The sequence below is a fragment of the Alosa pseudoharengus genome, unplaced genomic scaffold, assembly GCF_046254945.1.
Source record: "Alosa pseudoharengus isolate Yale_2024_CS ecotype anadromous, Long Island Sound unplaced genomic scaffold, YU_APseudo_1.1 YU_APseudo_1.1_scf_5, whole genome shotgun sequence".
NCBI lineage: Eukaryota > Metazoa > Chordata > Actinopteri > Clupeiformes > Clupeidae > Alosa > Alosa pseudoharengus.
The window spans coordinates 35,706,112-35,728,780 of NW_027468837.1; the positions used below are offsets into that span (position 1 = coordinate 35,706,112).

General features: G+C 41.5%; 1 protein-coding gene across 2 annotated transcripts in view; it reads left to right on the top strand.

Annotated features, from left to right (window-relative positions):
- ankrd52a (ankyrin repeat domain 52a) overlaps positions 1–20,772 on the top strand; it is a 36,848-nt gene extending 16,076 nt beyond the window's left edge. For both annotated transcript variants that reach the window (XM_076267877.1, XM_076267878.1), the window contains exons 13-28: positions 843–911; positions 1,031–1,171; positions 1,537–1,596; positions 2,099–2,210; positions 2,511–2,582; positions 2,740–2,941; positions 3,313–3,400; positions 5,187–5,304; positions 5,620–5,839; positions 6,778–6,865; positions 6,978–7,061; positions 7,206–7,351; positions 7,571–7,653; positions 7,870–7,952; positions 8,413–8,504; positions 8,641–20,772. In XM_076267877.1, the coding sequence (XP_076123992.1) occupies positions 843–911; positions 1,031–1,171; positions 1,537–1,596; positions 2,099–2,210; positions 2,511–2,582; positions 2,740–2,941; positions 3,313–3,400; positions 5,187–5,304; positions 5,620–5,839; positions 6,778–6,865; positions 6,978–7,061; positions 7,206–7,351; positions 7,571–7,653; positions 7,870–7,952; positions 8,413–8,504; positions 8,641–8,858 (1,876 nt within the window). In that variant the 3' untranslated portion in view covers positions 8,859–20,772. The remainder of the gene's footprint in view (positions 1–842; positions 912–1,030; positions 1,172–1,536; positions 1,597–2,098; positions 2,211–2,510; positions 2,583–2,739; positions 2,942–3,312; positions 3,401–5,186; positions 5,305–5,619; positions 5,840–6,777; positions 6,866–6,977; positions 7,062–7,205; positions 7,352–7,570; positions 7,654–7,869; positions 7,953–8,412; positions 8,505–8,640) is intronic.
- Positions 20,773–22,669: the final 1,897 nt, after the last annotated feature.

Here is a 22,669-nt window from a genome sequence, read left to right on the forward strand (position 1 = left end):
GATGGGCAACTACAAGGAGTGAGAATAGGCTACGGGTCTATTTTATGCCAATACTAAGCAATGTGACCGGCTGACTACCATTTAGAGTGATGGTGGTGTGAGATGCGTTGCTAAGACAAATGAGCGACCGTGTCTAACCTGCTTGTTTTGTTCTGGTAACTTGGTAACCGCAAGCTAGGAGCTATGTCACCCTCCTGTGTTGCTCATGTGACCATAGGACCTGCCTACATGCTGCTAAGTCTGGGGGGTAAAGAAAGCCCCACTTCTCACTTCTCTTGGGTATTTTTGTCCCAGAGCCTAGAGCCTAACATACTTACCCTAGCGTTCACACTTCACCCTTGATCTTTTACAACCCCCCCGCCCCCCCCCCCTCTTGTCGAGCTGGAGCCATTAGCAGGCTTTTCCAGTATGTGCACATTCTACTCAAACTCAAAAATATGGATGGAATGTGGAATTTTGGATTATCCACATAAAATCAGATTTTAATCTCACAAAGCCAGTTCACTTAAACTTTGAGAAATTGTTACTTTAGCTGTCTACTCATGTCACCCTGCTACATCTCTGAGCCTGCAACTGATATTTTCCACAACTGAAAATATATTGGCTTGTTGCAAAGAAATAAATGGTTCGTCACAGTGTTTCAGTTGTTAGTTACACCAAAATAAAAGCTGTTGGAAAGTCAGTCTGCTAGTCTTAAACCCTTAGCATGCCATGTTTGTATGGATTTTAAAAATGGTTATTAAAATGCCTAGGCCTGAATCAGAAATAATATCTGATGCTCTTTAGAATGCATCTGATTTGTGTTGTAGAATATTTGCAATTGATGAGTGTTCTCTTCACAGGAATGTTGAATGTCTTAATTTGCTGTTGAGCAGTGGTGCTGACTTGAGTAAAAAGGACAAATTGGGAAGGTAAGATCCAGTCATATTTGATTTTCTGTAATAAACATGTTCATATTGATCCCTGCATTGCCAGTACACCCAGTCATCTCCTTCCTTTCCACAACCCCACCCCCACCCCCCTCCCCCAGGACTCCTTTGCACTATGCGGCTGCTAATGGCAACTACCAGTGTGTGGTGGCGCTAGTGAGTGCAGGGGCAGAGGTCAATGAGCTGGACCTAAAAGGCTGTGGCCCTTTGCACTTTGCTGCTGCATCCCAGACCTTCCGCAGGTACGCACTTAGCCATACGTTGTCACGTTTGACTCCCTGCACGCACACACTCTGTACAACAGGGATTTTCAACCAACGTGTCCGTGGCCCACTGGTGGTCCATGAAGGCATTGCAGGTGGCCCCTGGCCATGCATTGGATAATGTAGTTTTCACAGTGTAATTATGAAGTTACTGTGAGTGTTGAATATGAACCAGAGCTAGAACTCAGAGTACATTCAGATATTGTTTGTATCGATCATTTATCGTTTTTGAGTGATGAAAAATGTATACTAGAGAAAGTATAAGTTAGTGTGTGTGTGTGCACATTACTTTTTAATGCTCTACTTCTACTAGCTTTACTTGATGAATGTGTTCGGATTTTCAGAGTGGACCGCCATTACTCTGCTGAGAACCAGACTGAAGAGAGGGATAAAGAAGGCCTGCTGTGAGTGTCATCCTTAGGAACTATTTGTGGGCTGCCGTGCCCTACTGGTTAGCACTTCAGACTTGTTACCGGAGGGTTGTCGGTTCGAACCCCGACCAGTAGGCACGGCTGAAGTGACCTTGAGCAAGGCACCTAACCCCTCACTGCTCCCCGAGTGCCGCTGTTTTTGCAGGCAGCTCACTGCGCTGGGATTAGTGTGTGCTTCACCTCACTGTGTTTTCACTGTGTGCTCAGTGTGTTTCACTAATTCACGGATTGGGATAAATGCAGAGACCAAATTTCCCTCACGGGATCAAAAGAGTATATATACTTACTTATACTTATACTTAACAAGCATAGTTATTCAAAAGATTATTTCTAAGTCTAACCCTAGCCTAGTCACATGGACTTTATACAAGTTTGTTTTTATCATTATATGTCTTGTGTGTATTCTTGTTTTTTCTGGATGTCAGCATGGAAATGTAGTATGAACTAATGTTCTTTGCTGTACTGTGCTGTGCAGGTGTCTTGAGTATCTGCTAGACAATGGGGCTGACCCATCCCTGCGCAACAGCAGAGGCTACAGCCCAGTCCACTATGCAGCTGCCTATGGAAACAAGCAGAATCTGGAGTTGGTGAGCGAGCAAGGCCGCATACGTATGCAGACACACACACACACACACACACACACACACACACACACACACACACACACATACACACATACAGCCACACATGGACACACACAAAGACTGAGAAAGTGAGAGAAACCATAAGTTGAAAGCAGTAAAATGCTTCCAATGTCAGTACTGTTCACTATGCTGCAGATTGATGCCCATCACTACTCCTTACACTACTAGCCTGTATTTTTACCATTAAACCCATAAAATGGACACATTTTCAGACTGACCTCTGTTTCTGATTCCCTCCCTCAGCTGTTAGAGATGTCTTTCAACTGTTTGGGAGATGTGGAGAGTAGTGTCCCAGTCAGCCCTTTGCACTTATCTGTGAGTGTTAACTTCCACTCAAGTTCTCTCTAGTTTGTCCAGATTTGGTTTTGGTAGCCAAACCAATAACGTCCATTTGGTAAAGCAGACAAGTCCTCCATCCTAATGCCTGTGTGTGTGTGTGTGTGTGTGTGTGTGTGTGTGTGTGGTTCCTCAGGCATATTATGGTCACTGTGAAGCCTTGTGGGTTCTGGCTGAGACGCTGGTGAGTCTGGACGTGCGGGACACCATGGGGCGCTCGGCGCTCTACCTGGCGGCCCTCAGGGGCCACACAGCCTGCCTGGAGGTGCTGCTGGCCCATGGGGCCTCCAGCCTGCTTAAGGACCGCGGACGCAAGTGGACCCCTCTGCACGTGGCAGGTGTGTGTGTGTGCGCGCGTGCGTGTTCTTTCAGTGCTACTTCCTGCTTGAGCTAAAATATATAACCAATCACTCGCCAATGAGACCATGCTTAACTGATCGAATGAGACTTCGCTACAAGTCATTGAAGGAGACCCATCTCACAATTCTTTCAACCCTTTTTACTGAATGCTATTGAGCATTTGATCCAGTGAAAACAAAACATTGTTAAGTGACAGCAAAGCATAGTAAAGATTCATCTTGAAATACCCGTCTCTACAATGTACATGCCTATTTAAGTTGTGTATATATTGTGGTTTTGCTGTGATATTTAATGTCTTACTGTTACCAGTATAAGCGTTTGATCTGACCTGTGCTCTGTTTGTCCTCAGCGGTCAATGGTCATGCTGACTGCCTACTGATGCTGGTCAACCGGGCCAACTCTGCTGACATCATTGACGTCACAGATGCTAAGGGGCAGTAAGTGCTTTTGTTCCTTTGTGTCTTTGCACAATTGGGCTCAGTCATCCGGAGTTGTACTCAGTTGTCGTTGTCATTGTTATGAATACTATGTAGGTTTTGATAATTATCTGCTAGTGAGTGGTGAGGCATGGGTACCAGGGTTCCCGCGGGTCCTTAAAAAGTCTTAAAATGTCTTAAATACAACTTTCGGTTTTTAAGGCCTAGAAAAGTCTTAAATTGTCTGGAATGTCTTGAATTTTCGAAAAGGAGGTATTAAATTTGTGTATGGGATCGCCAGCGAGTGTGAGAGAGCGAGTGAAATGTCTCCATCTATTTTTTTAAACGGAAATGTAGGCCCTATAAATGACTGGCTACTGAAGGAAGTGTAGTGGTTGCAGAGTGAAGATGTTTTCACGGGTCGTTAAAGGTGTGAAAATGGTAAGTAGGCTAATTGTGTAAAAATATGCCTTACGTTTTCGTGGTATAGCCGAGGCCTGAGAGATACGTAGGCCTAGGTAGCCTACGCGAGCGGTAGAGTGAGCGGGAGAAAGAGCTGGGTAAGCCAGTTAGTGATAGGGTGGCCATACGTTCGGATTTAGGCCGGACAGTTTAAAAGTCCTGTCCAGCGCAGCCTCAAGCCGGACGCTCATTTGTCCTCCTTTTTGGAGTTGCGCTGGGCTTCTAGAATCTTTGGTCGGACGCAGCATCGTTTCACAAACTATGGACGCGAGTCACTCATCTGATAATTTGCTGCGCAATTTATGAAGGAACCACGGACCGACAGAAAAAGAAAACAAACGTTTTCTCAATCAGGAGGAAATACACATTAAGTGTGTCTGTTTGCATCTCTCCAGCGTGTTTGGCTGGCTTCGCCTAAGTAAATATCTGTCTAAGTTATAATAGCCTACCTGTAATATCGGTCTGCAGCTTGCTTGCCAGCCTTTCCCAGTAGGCCTACTTCGCAAAAGTTGTGAAATATAACCGCATATTTTTTTTTTTTATGTCGGCGAAACGCATCTGTAAGTGTGTTCATATTACGTGCGTGATTGAGATGAAACCAGCAGGAACATGCGAGGACGGGGTTTAACTTTTCCCATAATTTTTTTTAAAACAAGTCAATGGTTTACAATGTTTCAGTCAAGCTTTGGTTGGTTTAAATACAACTGCAAATGTATTACCTTTGATTTGCTGTGCTGCATATGGGACAATAGATGCCTAAGTTAGTAGGCCTAGAATATTTAAATAGCTTAGTCTACTTTTGAAAAAATAAGGGAATCCAGACCAGTACACATGTTTGGCAAGTAGCCTAGGCTACTACAGACACAGGTGAAGAACAGTCAGCCTCAGCCAGTAGCACAACCAGATATGTACAGCCAGCTTCAAAAGCAAGCAGTCCAGACCCTAAAATTGGGCGTTGAATTAGCTGTGAAGGTAATTCACACACAATTATTTTCTTTCACCAAAATATATTTGGTAACTTCTGTAGACATCCCAAATGGGGTGGGTGTTAAAATTTAAAAAAATAGTAGAAAAGTTTCTACTATAGTAGAAAAAAAACTATTGCATAAAACAGTTTTAAGTTGTATCTTTTTTGCCGTGGTATAGTATTATTTTTTCCATTTAGATGTCTTGAAAAGGTCTTAAAAGTCTTTAAATTTGCACTTGGGAAATGTGCAGATACCCTGGGGTACAGTGCCCCATTTGTGATCCTGATTTGTGACTTCATCTGGAAGACTTTGCCTTAAGAGCTGTAGGGGACCATTGTTGAGGGTGATGGCCTAAAATGGCATGTTTGTGCGTGCAGGACACCTCTGATGTTGGCGGCATTGGGCTGTCACACTGATTCTGTGCACCTGCTGCTGGAGAGAGGAGCTAATCCTGACATCGGCGACAAGTGGAGTCGCACCGCATTGCACCGAGCCGTAAGTGTGTGTGTGTGTGTTTGTGCGTGTGTGTTAAGATCTAAATACTGGAATGTGTTTCAGGGTCCATTCCTTTAATATTCTTGAAAATGAATGAAGGCAGTCAGTGTTTAATTAATTAAATAATTTATTATGTTTTTGAAGAGATTGATTTGACGTTGACATTTATGGTGTGGTGACATTTGAGATATATGTGGAATGCCTTACTTTTCTAAATGTCAGGGGACATGGAAAGACACCTATTATTACACGAAAACACATGAATGTGGATGAAGTCTGAAATGACTGGCGCGCACTTCTCTCCCTCTCCACCAGGCGGCGGTGGGTGCTGAGGAGTGTGTGTGCGCGCTGCTGGAGCACGGTGCGCTGGCGCTGTGCCGCGACGTGCGGGGACGCACCCCGATGCACCTGGCGGCCGCCCGTGGCCACCGCGAGCTGCTGGGCCTCATGCTGGCCGCCGCGCTTCACGGCGACCCGCTCGACTCACTGCTGGACTACAGCGGCTACACGCCCGCTCACTGGGCAGCCTACCACGGTGAGCACACTGGGGGACAAAGAATTGCGATGGCATACCAAAAAGCCCATTGACACCAAGAACGATAACGATAACTACAAATACATATTGTTCTCGTTAATATAAATTGACGACGTTCGGACATAAAATATAACGATAACGACATGAAGAACAATATCGTTGGGGATCACTTTCAGAGCGATTTTCAGAACGATAAAAAGCTAATAGCCAATCAGAACCCATTGAATTTTAACCGTCACATTCATTAACACAAGGAGAGACTTTGTTTATCCTTGTTCAGTGTGAACGCTTTTATCGTTATAGTTATCGTTATCGTTCTTGGTGTGAATAGGCTTTAATGTGACGACCCATTTAACTGTCAGTACACAACATGTGTGTGTTCATATGCCTACTCCTCAGACTCACCCAACAAACACACACACACACATTCACACAGCACATTCCACATGTCCGCACACAGGGCTGCCTGCCGCGGTAAGCACATAAAACACACAAGGCGTACAGTATGGTGACAAGAAAAGCCAAGCACGCGTGTCAACATACCTACCTCCCGGACACTGTATGCACGTGCACTCACGCTCACACGGCACATTCTACAAGTCTGTGACTAATGAGTGAGTCTGTTCATCACAGAAAATATAGACCCTTTCAAGAGAGTTCCATTATCAGCATCATAGTTGGCCCCACAAGGCTTCCGTTTTAACATTCCATGTGTTATCTTAATGCAGAGGAAGTAGATTGGGAACTAAATAGAACGTTCAAGCATTGTTTTTGTTTTTATTGTTGAAAGGGTCTATAACCTTGATTTAATGAACTCTTTCTTTCTGCTTTAACTGAACACTGGAATACTGACTAAACCGCTGTTATTGGCCTTTTTTGTAGCCAACTGCCCCGTCATGGAATATTTGCTTTGTCTTTCCGTATGTGTCTGTGTTCAGGGCATGAGGACTGTTTGGAAGTTTTACTTGAACACAAACCGTTTAGTATCCAGGAGGGCAACCCCTTCAGCCCTTTGCACTGTGCTCTGTGAGTATCACTACCACCGTGACCTCTACAGTAAACTTAATGCCAATATATGTGTGTGTGTGTGTGTGTGTCTGTCTGTGATGATGCTGACCATGTCAGTTGTCCCCATCAGAATCAATGGCCATGATGGTGCTGCTGAACTGCTGGTGGAAACCTTGGGAACACAGCTGGTTAACATTAGAGACGCTAAAGGAAGGTGAGTGTGTTAAACAAAGATATACATTATTTAAGTGTACATTTGTGGCATATTAAACAGCTTTTAGAACTCTACTGGTAGTACTCTAATCTTGAAATGGACCCATTGTGTGGCCTAACCTGTCACCTCTCCTTGTCTGCGTAGAACTCCGTTGCATGCCGCGGCTCATGCCGAGAGTGTTCCCGGGCTACAGCTGGTCCTGGTGCAGGGGTCAGAGGTCAATGCTGTTGATCATGCCGGACACTCGCCACTCATGGTTGCCGCCGATAATGGACACACTTCCCACGTTGGTGCGTTGTCTTTTAGAAAGAAAAACTTTGTCTACCCTTTTCGTCAGTGTTAAAATGGATTTAAATCCTATTCAAGTACAAATTTATCTATATAGCACATTGTTATACACAGTGGTTTTAGTCAGTGTGCTTTGCTGTATAGACACAATGCAACATTCCAGTATAGCCATGCATTGTATAGCCAAGACTTGAGTTTCTCTGCTCTCGTATACCCTTCAGAGATCCTGCTGCACCAGGCCAAAGCAGACCTCACACTGCTGGACATCAACAACAACACTGCGCTTCACCTGGCCTGCAGCAAGGTGTGTTGTGTTGTGTTGTGTTGTGTTGTGTTGTGTTGTGTTGTGTTGTGTTGTGTTGTGTTGTGTTGTGTTGTGTTGTGTTGTGTTGTGTGAGACAGAGAAAAAGAGAGAGGGAGAAGGCTGGTTTGCATACTTATTTATGCACAGACACACACTGAAATTATCTGCATTAAGAAATGTCTGTATGATGTGACACTGAGTGTGTTTGTCCTCTAGGGCCATGAGATGTGTGCCCTCCTGATCTTGGCTGAGATAGACGATCCCTCCCTCATCAACGCCACCAACAGCGCACTACAAATGTGAGTCTCCTTTCTCTGCTTTCCTTTACTCTCCTTTTTAGCTTTGATTTCTCCTCATTGTAAGAGGAAGCGCAGTCAGTGTTGCCAATTCAGAACACTTGGTGTTGCATCTCGCATGGTAATATTTGGCAAAACTCTTCCATTTGGGAGAATTTTGGATGTCTTTAGGAGCTCTGCTTGATTGCCATGTGTTACAGCCAAATTGTCACACCAGAAGGTTTGCAGAACATTGGTGTGTGGTTGTTTTGACTGTTCAGTTTCTAATTAGCTAGCTAGCCCTATATCAAGTCAATCATGCCTCTTCATATAACTCTTGAGTTGAGTTTCAAATTAGTCAACTTCCTCTATTGCTAACTAGCCCATTAATAAGACATCCATGCCCCTTCATATAGCGGAGTTGTGTATCTAATCAGCCACCATCCTCCAGCGTTGCTAACTAGCCCTGTACCACTCCTTGCAGGCCCCTCCATATAGCTGCTCGCAACGGTCTGGCCACAGTGGTGGAGGTGCTTCTGAGTCGTGGAGCCACAGTGTTGGCGGTGGATGAAGAGGGTAAGCCCATATATACATCATATCGATCATGCTGCTTAGGCTACACTGGTCAGAACTAAATAGTTTGAGTTTTTGTAGTAGACAATCAAATTTATCCAACCAATCTTTATTTTGTTTGTTTATTTTCTTCCCTCAGGCCACACCCCAGCCCTGGCGTGTGCGCCCAACAAGGACGTGGCCGACTGCCTGGCCCTGATACTGTCCACCATGAAGCCTTTTCCCCCCAAAGAGTCCAGCAGTGCCCACTTCGGCCTCAACCTGCTTAAGCACTGCGGCATCGCCGCCGCCCACCGCCCACTTGCCAACGGCAGTCTGCGCCATGGCTATGCCAAGGACAGCTGCCTCACCGAGTGAGACACACACACACAGACATAAACACAAGCAAACACGCGCTCAAACACAAGCAAACATACACAAGCATACACACACACACACACACACACATGCGTGTGTGCGCACCGACCAACCCCCTTGCTCTATCACACACACACACACACACACACACACACACACACACACACACACACAGGAAGTCTCAGTCATGCCTCCCTGTTCAGCTCTGAACCCCCTCCCTCCTTAGCCCAGTACTCTCACCTTGACAACCACACCCCATCCCCACCCTACCCCACCCCCAACACTTCACCTCACACTGTAGACACGCAGGAATATACTAATTAGTGTGTGTGTGTATGCTTGCAATTGTATGTGTGTGTGTGTGTGTGAGAGTGCGCAGAATTTAACCTGATGGGTGCAGTCAAACCTATATGCAAATCTGTCACTCAAAGTCTATATTCCTGTTCCACTCCCTTCTCTCTATCTCCACGTCTCCATTGTTTCTCTCTCTCTCTCATTTCCCACAATGCCCTAAAACAAACAAGCAAACAGTGTATTAAAAAAAAAAAAAAAAAACATTGAACAATTTCATTGTTCTGATGAAATTGGTATCCGAACTTAAGAGCTATGAAACGGTTGCCTCAAAATTTGGCGGTGGCAGGCACAGTTAGCCAGTCTGGGCCACACGGGAGACTTGTAGAGGAGAGGAACCAACAGGTTTGACTGCACAGCCACAGGATGGAGTGGGGTGGGGGTACCGTTTCCCGTGCAGACAAGCCTTGTATGATGCATTCTAATGAAGGGGCCCATTTATGATAAAACTTTACCCAGCCAATCCAGTTATTTACATGCTTAAACAGTCACAATAATAACCACATTGACAGCTTTGCTTCTCCCCTGATAATTATGTCACAGCAATTGTTTGTTTTTGAGAAAGTTTACCTGTTAAGTGAATGTTGAAAAAAAAAGTCACCTGAATAAAAGAAAGTTACAGAGTAAAGTTGACTGATAGAAGCATTTAGGGTTTGTCTGCACCGGTCCCCTGCCCCACAGTAAACACAGACATGAAGGAATTGTCAGCCTTTCCACTCACAGAAGTGGAAGATGAAGGAAAAAAAAAATATGTGCGATTGAGTGCAAGAAATATATGGCCATCTTTTGGGCTTCTCTTTCTGGAAATGTCCAGATGTCTTACAGTGCTGTGCCTAAATCTCACAAACAGCTAATGATGCTGATCATGCTAATCACAGCGTGGGAAAGATCCCCTCCTGAACCACCTTAAGTACCCCTTTCAGTGATATATACCCACCACCTGACCCACCTTAAGTACCCCTTTCAGTGATATATACCCACCACCTTGATCCTGCACTCCTCCCCAAACTATGTGGAATGATTTTTTGAGACTTCAAAAAGAGAACAATTCTAGGAGTTTCACACAAAAATAGGAACATTTTTCAATGCAATTTCTTACAGAAGGAAAAAAAAACAACAAGCACCCATACCAACGCCAGGACTTTTTCAAAAGTTGCTCCTCTCTCCACCTCTCATTGCTTTCCAGTACAGAGAACTGTCTGGATGATCCATTATGTGAGTAAGTTGATGTTTGCACAATAGGGTGTCAAGGACTTAAAAAAATGTTTTCAATATAGCTGCTAAAATATAATTGCCTTTGTTTTTTAGTAGATTGTATTAATGGTATTTAAAAGCGGGTCTTTTTTTCCCCCCTTCATTCTTATTTAAGAGCAATACTCAGAGAGCCTTCAAAATGTCTTACCTCACATTTCGCTTGATCCTGCAAGGCTTTGGATGTTAATACTCCTCTGATTTACTTTCCTTAGAATTCTGCCAAGAAAGCAGTTGGTTTTAAGAAATTAACACGGTTATCCAGTTCAAGGCTAAAATATATTTACACTTTTACTGAAATATGCACTGTTGTAAGAAAGCTACCACCAAAGGTGTTACATGTTTCATGCGAGGATATTAACTCCCACAGAGCCACACAGAATGCTAACAACCCCCATTACCTTTGCCTGGTATTACATGTTGCCCATCACCTGCTATGAAGATGACATATCATTTCTGCATGCTAGATGTATTCAACTGCCACCAAATCATAGATCACCAAAAAAGTAATAATAATAAAAAAAATTGAATGCATCTACAGGTCCAATGCACTTGAAGCTTTAAAAACATATAAACTACAACATAATGACCTCATAAACGGCATCACTGTAGACTTGTCCAGTAACCAGGGTTTGTGGGCTCGGCCAAATATTTTCCCGGGCTGTGGACTCCAGGCCTTGTCGTTCGGGTTCGTCCCTGAGTACAGGTGTTGGCCACAGCTTCCCAAGTCCATCGCATGCAAAATGACAATTGCTCTGCTACGAGACTCTAAAACCGCAGCAGGCAATAGGCGCGCATCCCTGGTGTCACACAGAGCATCACAGTGATGGTTAGCTCCCTTGTAATCTCATCCAGCCAATTTGCCAGCATTTCACACTGTGCCCTAATGATTCCTTTGGACCTGGATAATCATCTCCATGTTCTTGCTAATCTCTTAACGAGCTTGCTAGCTAGCTGTTGGAGCACGTCCCCGACCTGTTCCATCTCAACCTTTAATACGCTGTTGCCTCTCCCCGAATGTAGTTGCTCTGTGCTCCACTTCTCTTGTCTGTTGGCTAGTAAGATGCAGCCTCGGTAGCTGTTGCTCTTCCTCTTTGTACCTCCTGGCCTTACTGTAGCTGTTGATAGTACACAGGCTGGGTTTGATTTCATTTATTTAACCAATTTAGGCTCCGCTAAGTAAGACACTCAATAAGGTGCTCCTGAATGATAGTGGAAGAGGCCGCGTGGTGCTATGAAACAAGAAATCAGACTTTTTTTTTTTTTCTTTACACATATTATTTTGCAAACAGTTTGTAGGCGTTTTATCTTCCATGCTTTTTTTGCACAGCTGGCCATCTATTCCATAGTTAAAAGTGTTAAATGCTATATCAGTCAGTTAAGCTTTTTTTGTGTAAGGTAGAGTTTTTATGTAGTGTGTTAGTTTGTCAGTTTGTTGCTAGAAAATCTTGAGTGTTAGTGCCAGCTGCCTTGGCCTTAACTGTTTTTGTGTAGTTACCAGGAGACGTAGTGAAATCCAAACTAGCATTTGGTGTGTTTGCATTTTTATTTAAATTTTTGATTTGCACAATTTTACTTGACCATTTAAGCAGGAATGAGTACCATAGGGTTCTGCTTTATGGCTTGCGTCGTGAAACAAACAGCAATGTATGAAGCCTAAGTTTAAAAGTGTATTATTGACTGACTTTTGCACTCCAGGTGATCAGGCAACACAATTTACTTCAAACATTTTTCGGCTCTGTGTAGCTCTGGGGGAGTACTGGTGAGGATTGGTGGCTCTGTGTAGCTCTGGGGGAGTACTGGTGAGGATTGGTGGCAGAGGATAGAAATTCTCAAAGAGCAGCTGGAGAGGGAGACTGCTATGTTTCTTTGTGTTCGCTTTTTTCTTGTGTTTGTTTTTTCGTTTTGTTAGTTATGTTTGTTTTTCATTTTGAAATGACAATCAGTCTACTAAGGGCTTTTTATTTGTAAGGAAACACTTTTATGGGGACTTGTGCAAATATCTTGACATCCAAACAAGTTTCCTTTTAAAAAAAACGGCATATGCGTGCTGTCATGGCCAGAGTGTGCACTTGCTTGGTATGTGTGCTTACTGTTTTTTGGAGGGAGGAAAATAATTATGTTGTGCTTCCCAGTCACTTTAGCAAAATTTACAGTGTAAAAATCCCTTTCAGATTGTAACTCAGAACTATTAGTTGCCGCTGCTGTACACAATACCTACAATTGTTCTCTTTTAACAGAATATAGAAAACGTACCACAAATGTTCATGGGGTATTGGTAGTTACATATATCTATCTATATACATATATACATATATATATATATTGACACATACTTTTATGCATCAAAGTTCATTGCAGACTGAGATTTTATTGTCAGGTCTATGGTGCATTAAAATAGGGACGAGAAGGTATCATATTTAAAAAAAATGGAAAAGGAAAAAAGAACAAAAAAAAACAGGAAAGTTTAAGAAAAAAAAAGCAAATGCTAATCTTGCACCCTGATGTGGCCAGTACTGGTGTTCCACAAGGTATTTCATTTTAAAGCCTTTAAGAAAAAAAAGTCAATATCCTTTACTATATGCAGGAATAGCAAATGCCAAAACCAGTGTAATTGCTATTTCTCATATTTGTACTAGTATGCTGAAAGAAATGATTGTATTAAGCTACCTGAACTTTTTGTGGCATTTTACATAGGCCTTTTTCTATGATGTCAGACAAGGGTGTTGCTGGTGCGGAGATATCACATCAACAAATAAGCCATTTAATAATAATCTAATTCAGCGGAATAGGAGAAGGGATTTTTATTTGAAATTGTACATTTTGTTCAAACTAAAGAGTGGGCAAATGAGCAAGAGAGAAACACATCCTGCTCTAACACCCGCATAACTTTTTCTTTGTTTTGTTTTTTTTGTTTTTGTTTTTTTTTGTTTGTTAGATTCTCAAAATTGGACTACCATACTTCATTTATTTTGGATAGTGGGATGAGTGCAAGTGAAATATTGCCACAGATTGGCTGGCCTGAGTGAGGGGACTTGCTCCCCATGTGAACCATCTTGTCTTGTCAAGAGCTGTACGAAGTACTGACAGCCCAAACCCTCCTCCCGCCCCCTGGCCAGACTTTCAGTCCTGTGAGAGGGTTTGAGAGTTGGGCCCGTGATGGAGGAAACAGGCTTGCTTGGAAAAAAAAGAAAAAAAGAAAAAAAAAGCCTGGCTTTTTGTTTTGAAGGCCTTCCTCCCACCCCAACCCCATTCCCCCTGTCAAGCGTTGGCTCATTGTATAGGACATGGCTCAGTCCAGACCCAAAGCACTTATCGAATGAATACGCACTTTTGTATATTTAAAATATCTATATGTATGTGTGTATTTATGTATACATGTTACCTATGTAGATATTAACATTAGGGGTTACAGTTGTTTTACTTCAGCAAAAGAGGTGAGAGGGTGTCTCACTGTTCACTAGTGAGCAGATGTGCTGTGTGTGTGTTTGTTTGTGTGTGTGTTTGTGTCTACGTATGAGCAGCGGTATACGAGTAGGGATGGTTTCTCTTGTCGGGATCACTATTTGGTAGCAGTGAAAGAAAAGCTTGCACCTGTATGTGCACACATGTGTAGCACAAAAGTCCATTTCAAACAGAAAAAAAACTATTTGCACTGCCTTTATTCAACCAGTTGCCAAAAAGAGCAAGGATGTAAAAAAAAATGAGGACAAAAACTGACATTTGATGAACACAAACTATGTATAGCTATACGTAGATTTACAGACATCTCTGCTGAGCCATAGTACAGTAATTTGCTGACTAAAAGTGAATGTAAGGTCTAAATTTTGAGTAGATAAGACTAGTGAAGCTGACATTACTGCACTGTCTCTAGACAAAATGACAAAAAGTAATAGATTAATTAATGCAAGTCTGACACACTTTTTTGGGACCTGTTCATTTTTTCCACCTCTGCTTCCATCTGCAGAACAAATGGACAAGGTTTGAAACGCAGTCTAATCATTTGAGCCAGTGTTTGGATATTATTTTTGGCAAAGAAGCGGGTTATAGGTTTAGCCAGTGCATATGCCTTATGTTCTCAGCACAAATTCCACACCAATGTAATCTATAGCACTGCTCATGGGGTCCTGTCTTCAGGGCCCCTCCATTAAGCACTGTCCTGTGAAGCAACCTAACTCAAGTGGTTGTTAATTCAAAATGGCAGCCATAATCTCTACTGCGATTGCCTTACAGTTACCTCCTAATGTTCTTCCTGTGTTGTGATGCACAAGCCTACATCAACTCTTGTACTTGTTTGGAATGTGTACATCTTTCTTTCATATTGATTGCATATCAAAAAGCATTCAACCTTAACGACGCCCCATGCTGTTACCTAGACCCGTAAGTGCCGTAGCAATATCCGTCTCTTGTTTGTCCTTGATGGTTATTGGAAAAAACAATTGGGCCGTTGGTCATTCTTTCTCCAGTGGAGGTCAGCACAAAAGAAGGGAAAAAGGGATTCAAAGAGTGATTCTCACCTTTTCATTTGCCTTTGTTTCTACAAAGGCCATCTCTGTTTTTTTCCAGAGTGCTTGATTCCCAAAGTCCTTATCACAAGTGAAACTCTTTACTAGTGCTGTTCTCCGAAGACCTTCACTAAGATGCAAATAACTAGTCTTGTTTTGTTCTCACTGAAAGGGAAATAGTGGAAGTTGTATCGGTGAGACAGCAAGGATTCATGATTGGAAAAAACCCAGTTCATTACACTCCTCAAGGTGGTGAAATTAAATCTTTTTTTACAAAAATAAGATCCTTAACTGGCTCAAATGTTGGGTAAGACTACGTTTCCCAGAATGATTGAGTATTTTAGGAGAAAGATCGAAGGGTTTTTATTGCCTCTGCTCATCTGTATAGCATCAAACCCATAGCGAATGTGCATTTTGTCAGACAGATCTCTGTTGTAAGGTATGTTTTTGAGTTTTTGAAAAGCAATATTGCAGTCGGCCAGTTTGAGAAGAGAGGAAGAGAGATAGACTTGCACAAACTTGTGGAGATGGTAGCAGTTAACAGACTCAGATATACAAAACATCGGAGCATCAGTGAGAAATTATTCACAAACAAGCATTGAAGAAAATGGGCATGACTAGTGATTTTGTACATTTGTGAGTTTTGTTTTCCTTTGTTGTTTCTTCAGGGTACTGAAATACTAGTTGTGGACTTGGCTCTTCATCTGAACTCGTACAGGAGGTCGATCTGTATTTGACAGGAGTGGTGATTCACTTCTCATGTAGCGCCTCGTGAGTTTTGTTGGTGAGCAATCACAGCTCTCTGAGAATTAATAGTATTTGTTTTTTGTAAAGTATATGTTGGTGATTATTTAACATCCAGAACTTTATTCTGATTTTAAGATTGAGAGGGTTTGTAGGAAAGCTGGAATTTTTTTTTTTTTTTTTTTTTATTATTATAATTTTTTTTCTTTTTCAGTTAGTTTATATTATAGTCATCATAGCTGTCGTGTCACATATTAACTACAGTGATACTGTCCACAGCACGGTCTACTGGGAAATCTCCCACTTACCTCCGGTGTTGGTTGAAGTTGCTCCTGATAAGTGCTGACTGTGGACCAGTTGTCATGTTCTATTCTACTGCTCAGACTGCGATAGAGGGGAGAGAGGCTGGTCCCAGGTCAGCATCTGTGCAGCAACATCTCCCCTGAGCCTTACCTCCAAGGGCACCAGTGTCCCTCTTTACTTGAAGCATCGGTGAAAGGCAATAGAAAATCTTTTATGTTTTCACCTTCCCCCTGCCCCCCATAGAAAGCATGCCTTAAACTTAAGGGTACACCACGTGAATTCCCTCAACGTAAAAGTGGAAAAAAAAAAGTCTTTGTTACCTTACTGGTGATAATTGGTGTACAGGTTTTCATATCAATAGTGGCTGCAGTTATAGAAGATAACCTTGTTTAATATATAACAAAGTCTATGTTGATATTGTAAAAACAATAATAATGCATCTATGTAAGAAAAAAGTGTTTTTCAAGTTTTTGTCAACCTTCAGATTCTAAATGGGCATAGCAGGGACTCCGCTAATCCCTTGACTCTGATAGCTGTACATCTTGTCATTTTAAATGTACCGACCCATGTGAATGAGCTGTCTGTGACAAATCCACCTGAAGATCCTACCCTTTGCATGAACCTCCCCTCCTTCCTTAGCAGCTCTAGACAAATGGAAAGTAGACTGATGTCTGTCACTAGCCTGAGGTTGCCTCCATAGTACTATGCCCTCTGGCCTCATGGTTATATCGCAGCTGTGTCATGGAAGTAATATTAGTGACCTTCTCTCATTTGATAACTTGTGTCCTCTGATAATGTTAAAGGCTATTCTCAGTGATCAGAGGTCATTACTCTGTGTTACCTCTCTGGGTTTTTTAGGATGCAAGTGGAGATTGCGAGAAGAAACCATTCAAGGTGGTGTGGTTAGCGTCCATAAGACCTGAGAGATGTTTGTCCATGTGCCACAGTATCCTTTGGAGTCTTAGAGAGGATTTCAGCCCAGTGAACATCCAAATGCCTTTCACCCAACCTACCCACAGTTCATTGTTGTGTTTGGTCAGAGCACTTTCCAACTGAGGTTTCTTTGACACCAGTGGGACCCTCTGAAAGCTTGTGATCTTTCAGTGGTTTTCTGTACTTGGAAGGGACAGTTGCTACATATTCAGGGCTGAAGGTGTCAAAATATTTTCTCTCAGATGGACCCAACTGGAGGCTGAGGTCATGTATGGCAACTTATGCAAATACCCATGTTTTATGGAGTTTGTGTTATGCATGATGGAGTTATGGGGTGAGAACATTGCTGTGCAGTTGGAATGTTAAAACCTGTATGACCTATTTTAAATGATTTGCGTAGTTTGTGCAACTTCATTTTAGATTAATTTCAAACCATAGACTCTACTAAACATTATTTCCTCACAGAAATGTGGTGTTCTCAGTTGTAACCACACTGAGATGAGTTAGACGCCATCGATTTGTAGAAGAGGTTATGGCATGTTGGCATTTCTCACCAAGAATATTGATTATGCATTAGAGTTTAGAGATTTGCTGGTGATTTTGTTAATTTCTACAGGTAATTGTAGTGTCTTACTTCATGAGAGATGGTCACATAATTTCTGAAGAGCTACTAAATTGATTCAAAATATTTACAGTCATTTATTTAGTCTCTGTAAATGGTCTTCCATTCAAGCCAATCTGAAGCCTTACGAATTACCGCCGAGTAGTCCCGTTTCACAGGGCCCGTAATGGGTCCATCCACCTGTAGCATTAGGCTTTCACAAATTCCATTAATCCCAAGGAACTGGAAGCCATTCTGTTGACCTGCTAGTTCATTTTGTGTCGCCACAGCAATGTCTGTGGACATGATTGTCAAAGCTGTGTACAGAGTTTGTGTTGACAGATTTTTCAAAGCACAAGTCCAAAGAGGAAGTTCTTGACACTAAGTCCCCAAATTCTGTTCTGCCAGTTTTGTTCACAGTAACCTTCCATGATGACACGCCAGCACTCCTGGTTTGAATATGGACTGGTTTTCAAGGTGATTTCCAATTGGGTAAACGTCCTTGTGTGGAAACAGAAGTTCATCCATGGCCAAATAATCAGTAGTTCATTCAGTTAAGCAATATTTCCATTTGTGAGCACAAATATATATGAAAAAAAGCTGTGTGCTGTAAGATTGCCCCTAAGATTGTGCACAGCTTTGGAAACATATCCTATTAGAACTAAAGAACTGGCAACATTACAGTATCCCAAAATCAAAAACAGTTATAAAATGTGTAATTTCGAATGTAAGTAGCATAAAGAAAATATATTTTGTTTCAACTCACCAATAAAGAAACATTATGCATTCTACTGGAAGGGTGTTATAGATTTTATTGATTTATCAAGAGTAGCTCTCTTAGGTGTGGATTGTTGCATGTTAGTGGAATGGCATGTTTGTTTAATTTAACGCAGGGTTTATCTGGATTAAATCTGATCTTAACCAGAAATTTGACTGATTAACTGTGACTAGCGAAGGGAGTTTAACATTGTTTTTAAGACATTTTTTGCAGCCTGCTACTTCCCTTAAACCTGGAAACTAAACTTGAATTAACAGCAAAGTAAAGTGAATTATGATAATCACAAGTGGGAGGTGTTTGATGCAGTTGGCATAGCTTCATATGTTTGCGGATGTGTCTGGACATCGATGTGTTGGTATTGAATCTGCTTGAGAAGTCTTGCAGTGGAATACCATAATGCAGGATGAAGGGAAACCACCTTGCAATCACTACCTTATGGTACTAGGACATCCATATCTATGTGCTATGTGAGTTTGTGTGAGTGTGAATGAGTTAATATACTCAAGCATTTCCCATTTGAAGACTGAGGATTTGTTGGTCCTCATTGCGTGGCGCTGAATATTTTGTAAAGAAATTTGTATTTTTCCATGTCTTGGCATACTTTACACTCGACTAGTTTACACAACCAGAAGCCCAAGGATTCTGCTCTCCAATTAGTCAATCCTTAAAAAAAAAATACATTCCCTTCTAGTGATGGTAAGATCATGGTACTTCTAGTCTTTAAAAGTTTGTGGGCTTTTTTGTATTTAGTTTGATAGACTGTTTTGATGTCTAAGATGTTTGTGAACTTTAACCCTTTGAAAAGGATATCTCAACACTGTTTTGAGTGAACGCTTGAATTCTTTTCCAAAATCTGTATCTGGAATATAAGGCTGTTGGTTGCCTTAAACACCCATTCTGAAAAATTCTCAGTGTCCTCTAAAAAGAGCAGTGGAAAGTGAGCTTTAGAGCTCTCCCACTGGCTTCCCCTGTCCCTCTTCTCTGTGGTCTGTGGAGACCTGGGAGAGCTGAACTGGTTAGTGTAAGCCTACAGGGCACACCTGAAGCCTGGCAGTAACTCTGCCCTATTCCCCACCCACACTGGCGTTCCACTACTGCCACCTGATCGAGAGTGAGTGTGTGTGCGTGTATGCATGTGTGTGGTTGGTGTCAGAGAAAGCAGGTGTTTATTAAGGCTTAGAGGACAAAAGCAGCGATGTAGTAGATCCAATATGAAACCCTAATTACCTCAAAATGTCAGTGACAGAAATGAATACAGAATTGACCACATTTTTCATCTTCAAGTGGATTTACACTTCATTTGTAATACACAAATTCATGCTATTTTGGGGAAATTGTTGGAAAAAAAGTTATTAGTATTACAAATACTGAGTATCGTTTTTCTGTTGTGCCTACCTCCATTATGTACAGGTCATCTTTGTCTGCTAAGCGCATAGCCACCTATTTCTGTAGGTTAAAAGAAAGAAAAAAAAAGATGGAAAAAATATTTGTTTTTTCTATCTTCACAAAAAAAAAGTGATTGTGTCTCTGTCATATTTAAGTGTTGAGGATTATAGTTGCAACCAACGACAGGAATGTCTAAGCCAAGCTGTCGGTAGACCAACAAACTCTCCTGGGTCCTAGCGCAGCCATTTCTTTGAATTTTTATTGAAAACAGATCCGCTTCAATGAGCCCCTCTCAAAAGCACCCTTTACTCAGTGAGCAGACATCACCTTTTTCCACATCCTGACAGTGTGTTTGTGTATGTTGTGTGTTTGTGTGCATCAAGCCATATGTTATACCACGTTTACAGCTGTCGTGTTGATAGGGAAATATTCTCGACTGTGTGGAGATGGTGTGTCCATGTGTCTGCGTCTTAAAACTAATGTAACTCCAAAAGCAACAAACCGACAGAAGCTCTGGTTCAATTCAGGCTGAGTTAGGGTGCATGCTGCGCTCCGTCTGAAGGAAACACATTTATCGTATCCAGCCTTAAATCGCCAGATGCATCCCACTTCAGAGGTCACCTGTTAGGCAGGGCTCCCACTACTCCAGAGGACCTCTACAGACCCCCCCACCCCCACCCCCAGTCTCAGCCCCACCTAAAAGAAATGGGAAAAGAGAAAAGCCGTACATGATTTTCTGTGACAATGCAATCTCTGAAAGCACTTTGCCTTGTTAAAATCCTAACGTGTGCTAGTGAATGGTTATATGTTGCAAAATGTTACATTTGTGTTTTTAAAGAGAAAAAAAAAAATCTAAGGAATTATAATTTGATGAATTAAGACATTTAAAAATTATTCAAATTTGCATTGACCTCCAAGTACAGGACAAGTGAAACTTCATTAACTAAGGCATTCAAATCTGATCGATTTTTTTACAATGTATGCTGCAGCCATTGAGTCTTGTTATTCAGTATTGTGGCTTAGAATTGGTTATGTTTAAATAAAGTGCTATCGCTTAATATCTATTTGTGTCCTGTTGTGTTTGATTGTAATGAACTGTCCTTCCTCACTGGGGTATTTTTGAAACATTAAATTGGGCTGTAGTTTTGGTCTCCAGTTTTATATGAAAAAGAATATGAAAGGATATTGCCTTAATCTATTGAGCCATTTAATTTGTACAGATGGCCCAGCAACTTTTCACATAAATCGCTAACAAGCATTTACCTACAGTATACTTAAAATGCCTTTTCTAAACTTTCTTAACACAGCAACACATCTTAACACAATAAGCCAAAGAGTTAGTATTTACTGAACAAAACGTGCTTTTGGAAAACTAAATGTGCTTTTGCCAAACTTGGTACATGGTCTCCTGACCCCATGTGCTTTTGGAAAACTAAAGTCTCTATTTCAAAATGCAAAACCGTTTCTCTGCATACACTTAAGGCTAACGCCCACTAGTGGCAAATGACACCAAAGTTTAGAACTCCATTACTTTTAATGCAGCAACGCAGTAAAATTGTCAACAACAAAGGTTAGAAAATTGTTCTCTTAAGTGTCAAATCCATATAATGCAAATCTTGTCGCCAGTGGGCGTTGGCCTTTACTCTACCAAGACAGCAAAGTTGGCTCAAAATCAAGTAATTCTGTGAAAACACTAGCACGTTCTCTATCCATGGAGTTGATTATAGCACAGCAACTTTCAAAATACAGGAATGGAGAGATATCAGCAGTCATAAATCATGCCATTTTTATATATAAATGTTTAGGACATCTCAACATTAGATATTTTCTCTCTCGACAACCCTGGATTCTGTATACATTCTCAATAGTGTGTTTACTGTACTGTAACTAGCCTGTGACAAAAAACACTGCCCAAAGTTGTTGTAGAGAGCGTTAGCAAGGTGGTGTTTGTTTTTCTAATTGTAGTAGATTTAGCCTCATCTTGTTCCATGATCAAATTGATTAACAAATTGCAATATCAGTAAGTTAGAGATACATAAATGAAACAATAATGAGGTATCTAGGTCTCCTGAGCTATGAAAGAACAATCTATGAGAATTATACTGTAAAATAGTCTTTCATGAGATGAAAATATGGCAGGAATCCACAAAACTTCAAAATCTGGAATCAGCTATGGTTGGTGTATTTCATTCTTTCTAAATGTTTAAATAATTTCAAAAAAGCTTTTTTAATATAGCTGCTGCGGCCGACGTGGAGGCTTGATACAGTATTTTTCCTTTAGCTAAGGTTTTGAACATGTTGAACTTGTCTTACTTACAAATGCTTGCACCATGACATGATGCCAGAAATGAAAAACCTAATTTCTATGACAACCGAAATGCAATTGGTTATGTTTCTTTCTAAAAAAATGTAAGGATTTTAGAAATGTGTTCACTGACTCCATATTGCGAGAAAACTTGCAATGAATTGAGTTAATGAACAACAGACTGATGTAGCGCTAACTGTGCTAGTGTAAAAATGTAATGACCGGTTTGACAAAAGCATGGTGGCGATCCACCACATCCATCCACCACTCAAATTAACCAGCATAGAAACAAAAAAACATACCTGGTCTATATAGTTGTTGTAAACTAGGCATTAGTTTGTAAGTTGACTACTGTTTATGATTATGGGGATTACGGTACGGTACATTGGCAATAATAATTCCTGAAATCTAAACAGTCAGAAATGTAGGTCTTGGCTCTTATGCACAAGATGCATGTGTGGGATTGCTGCAGAACATCTTAATTGTCATGAGCAACTTGAGCAAAACATTGCATACAGGAATGAAAGCTCCAGCCTGTTAACATGGGCATCAGATGAAAAATTGAAGACGTTCCCCAGCAGTCATGCTTATACAACACATCTGGTATTCACAAGGCCTTAGCCAAAACCAGAAAAAACAAATAATAATATACAC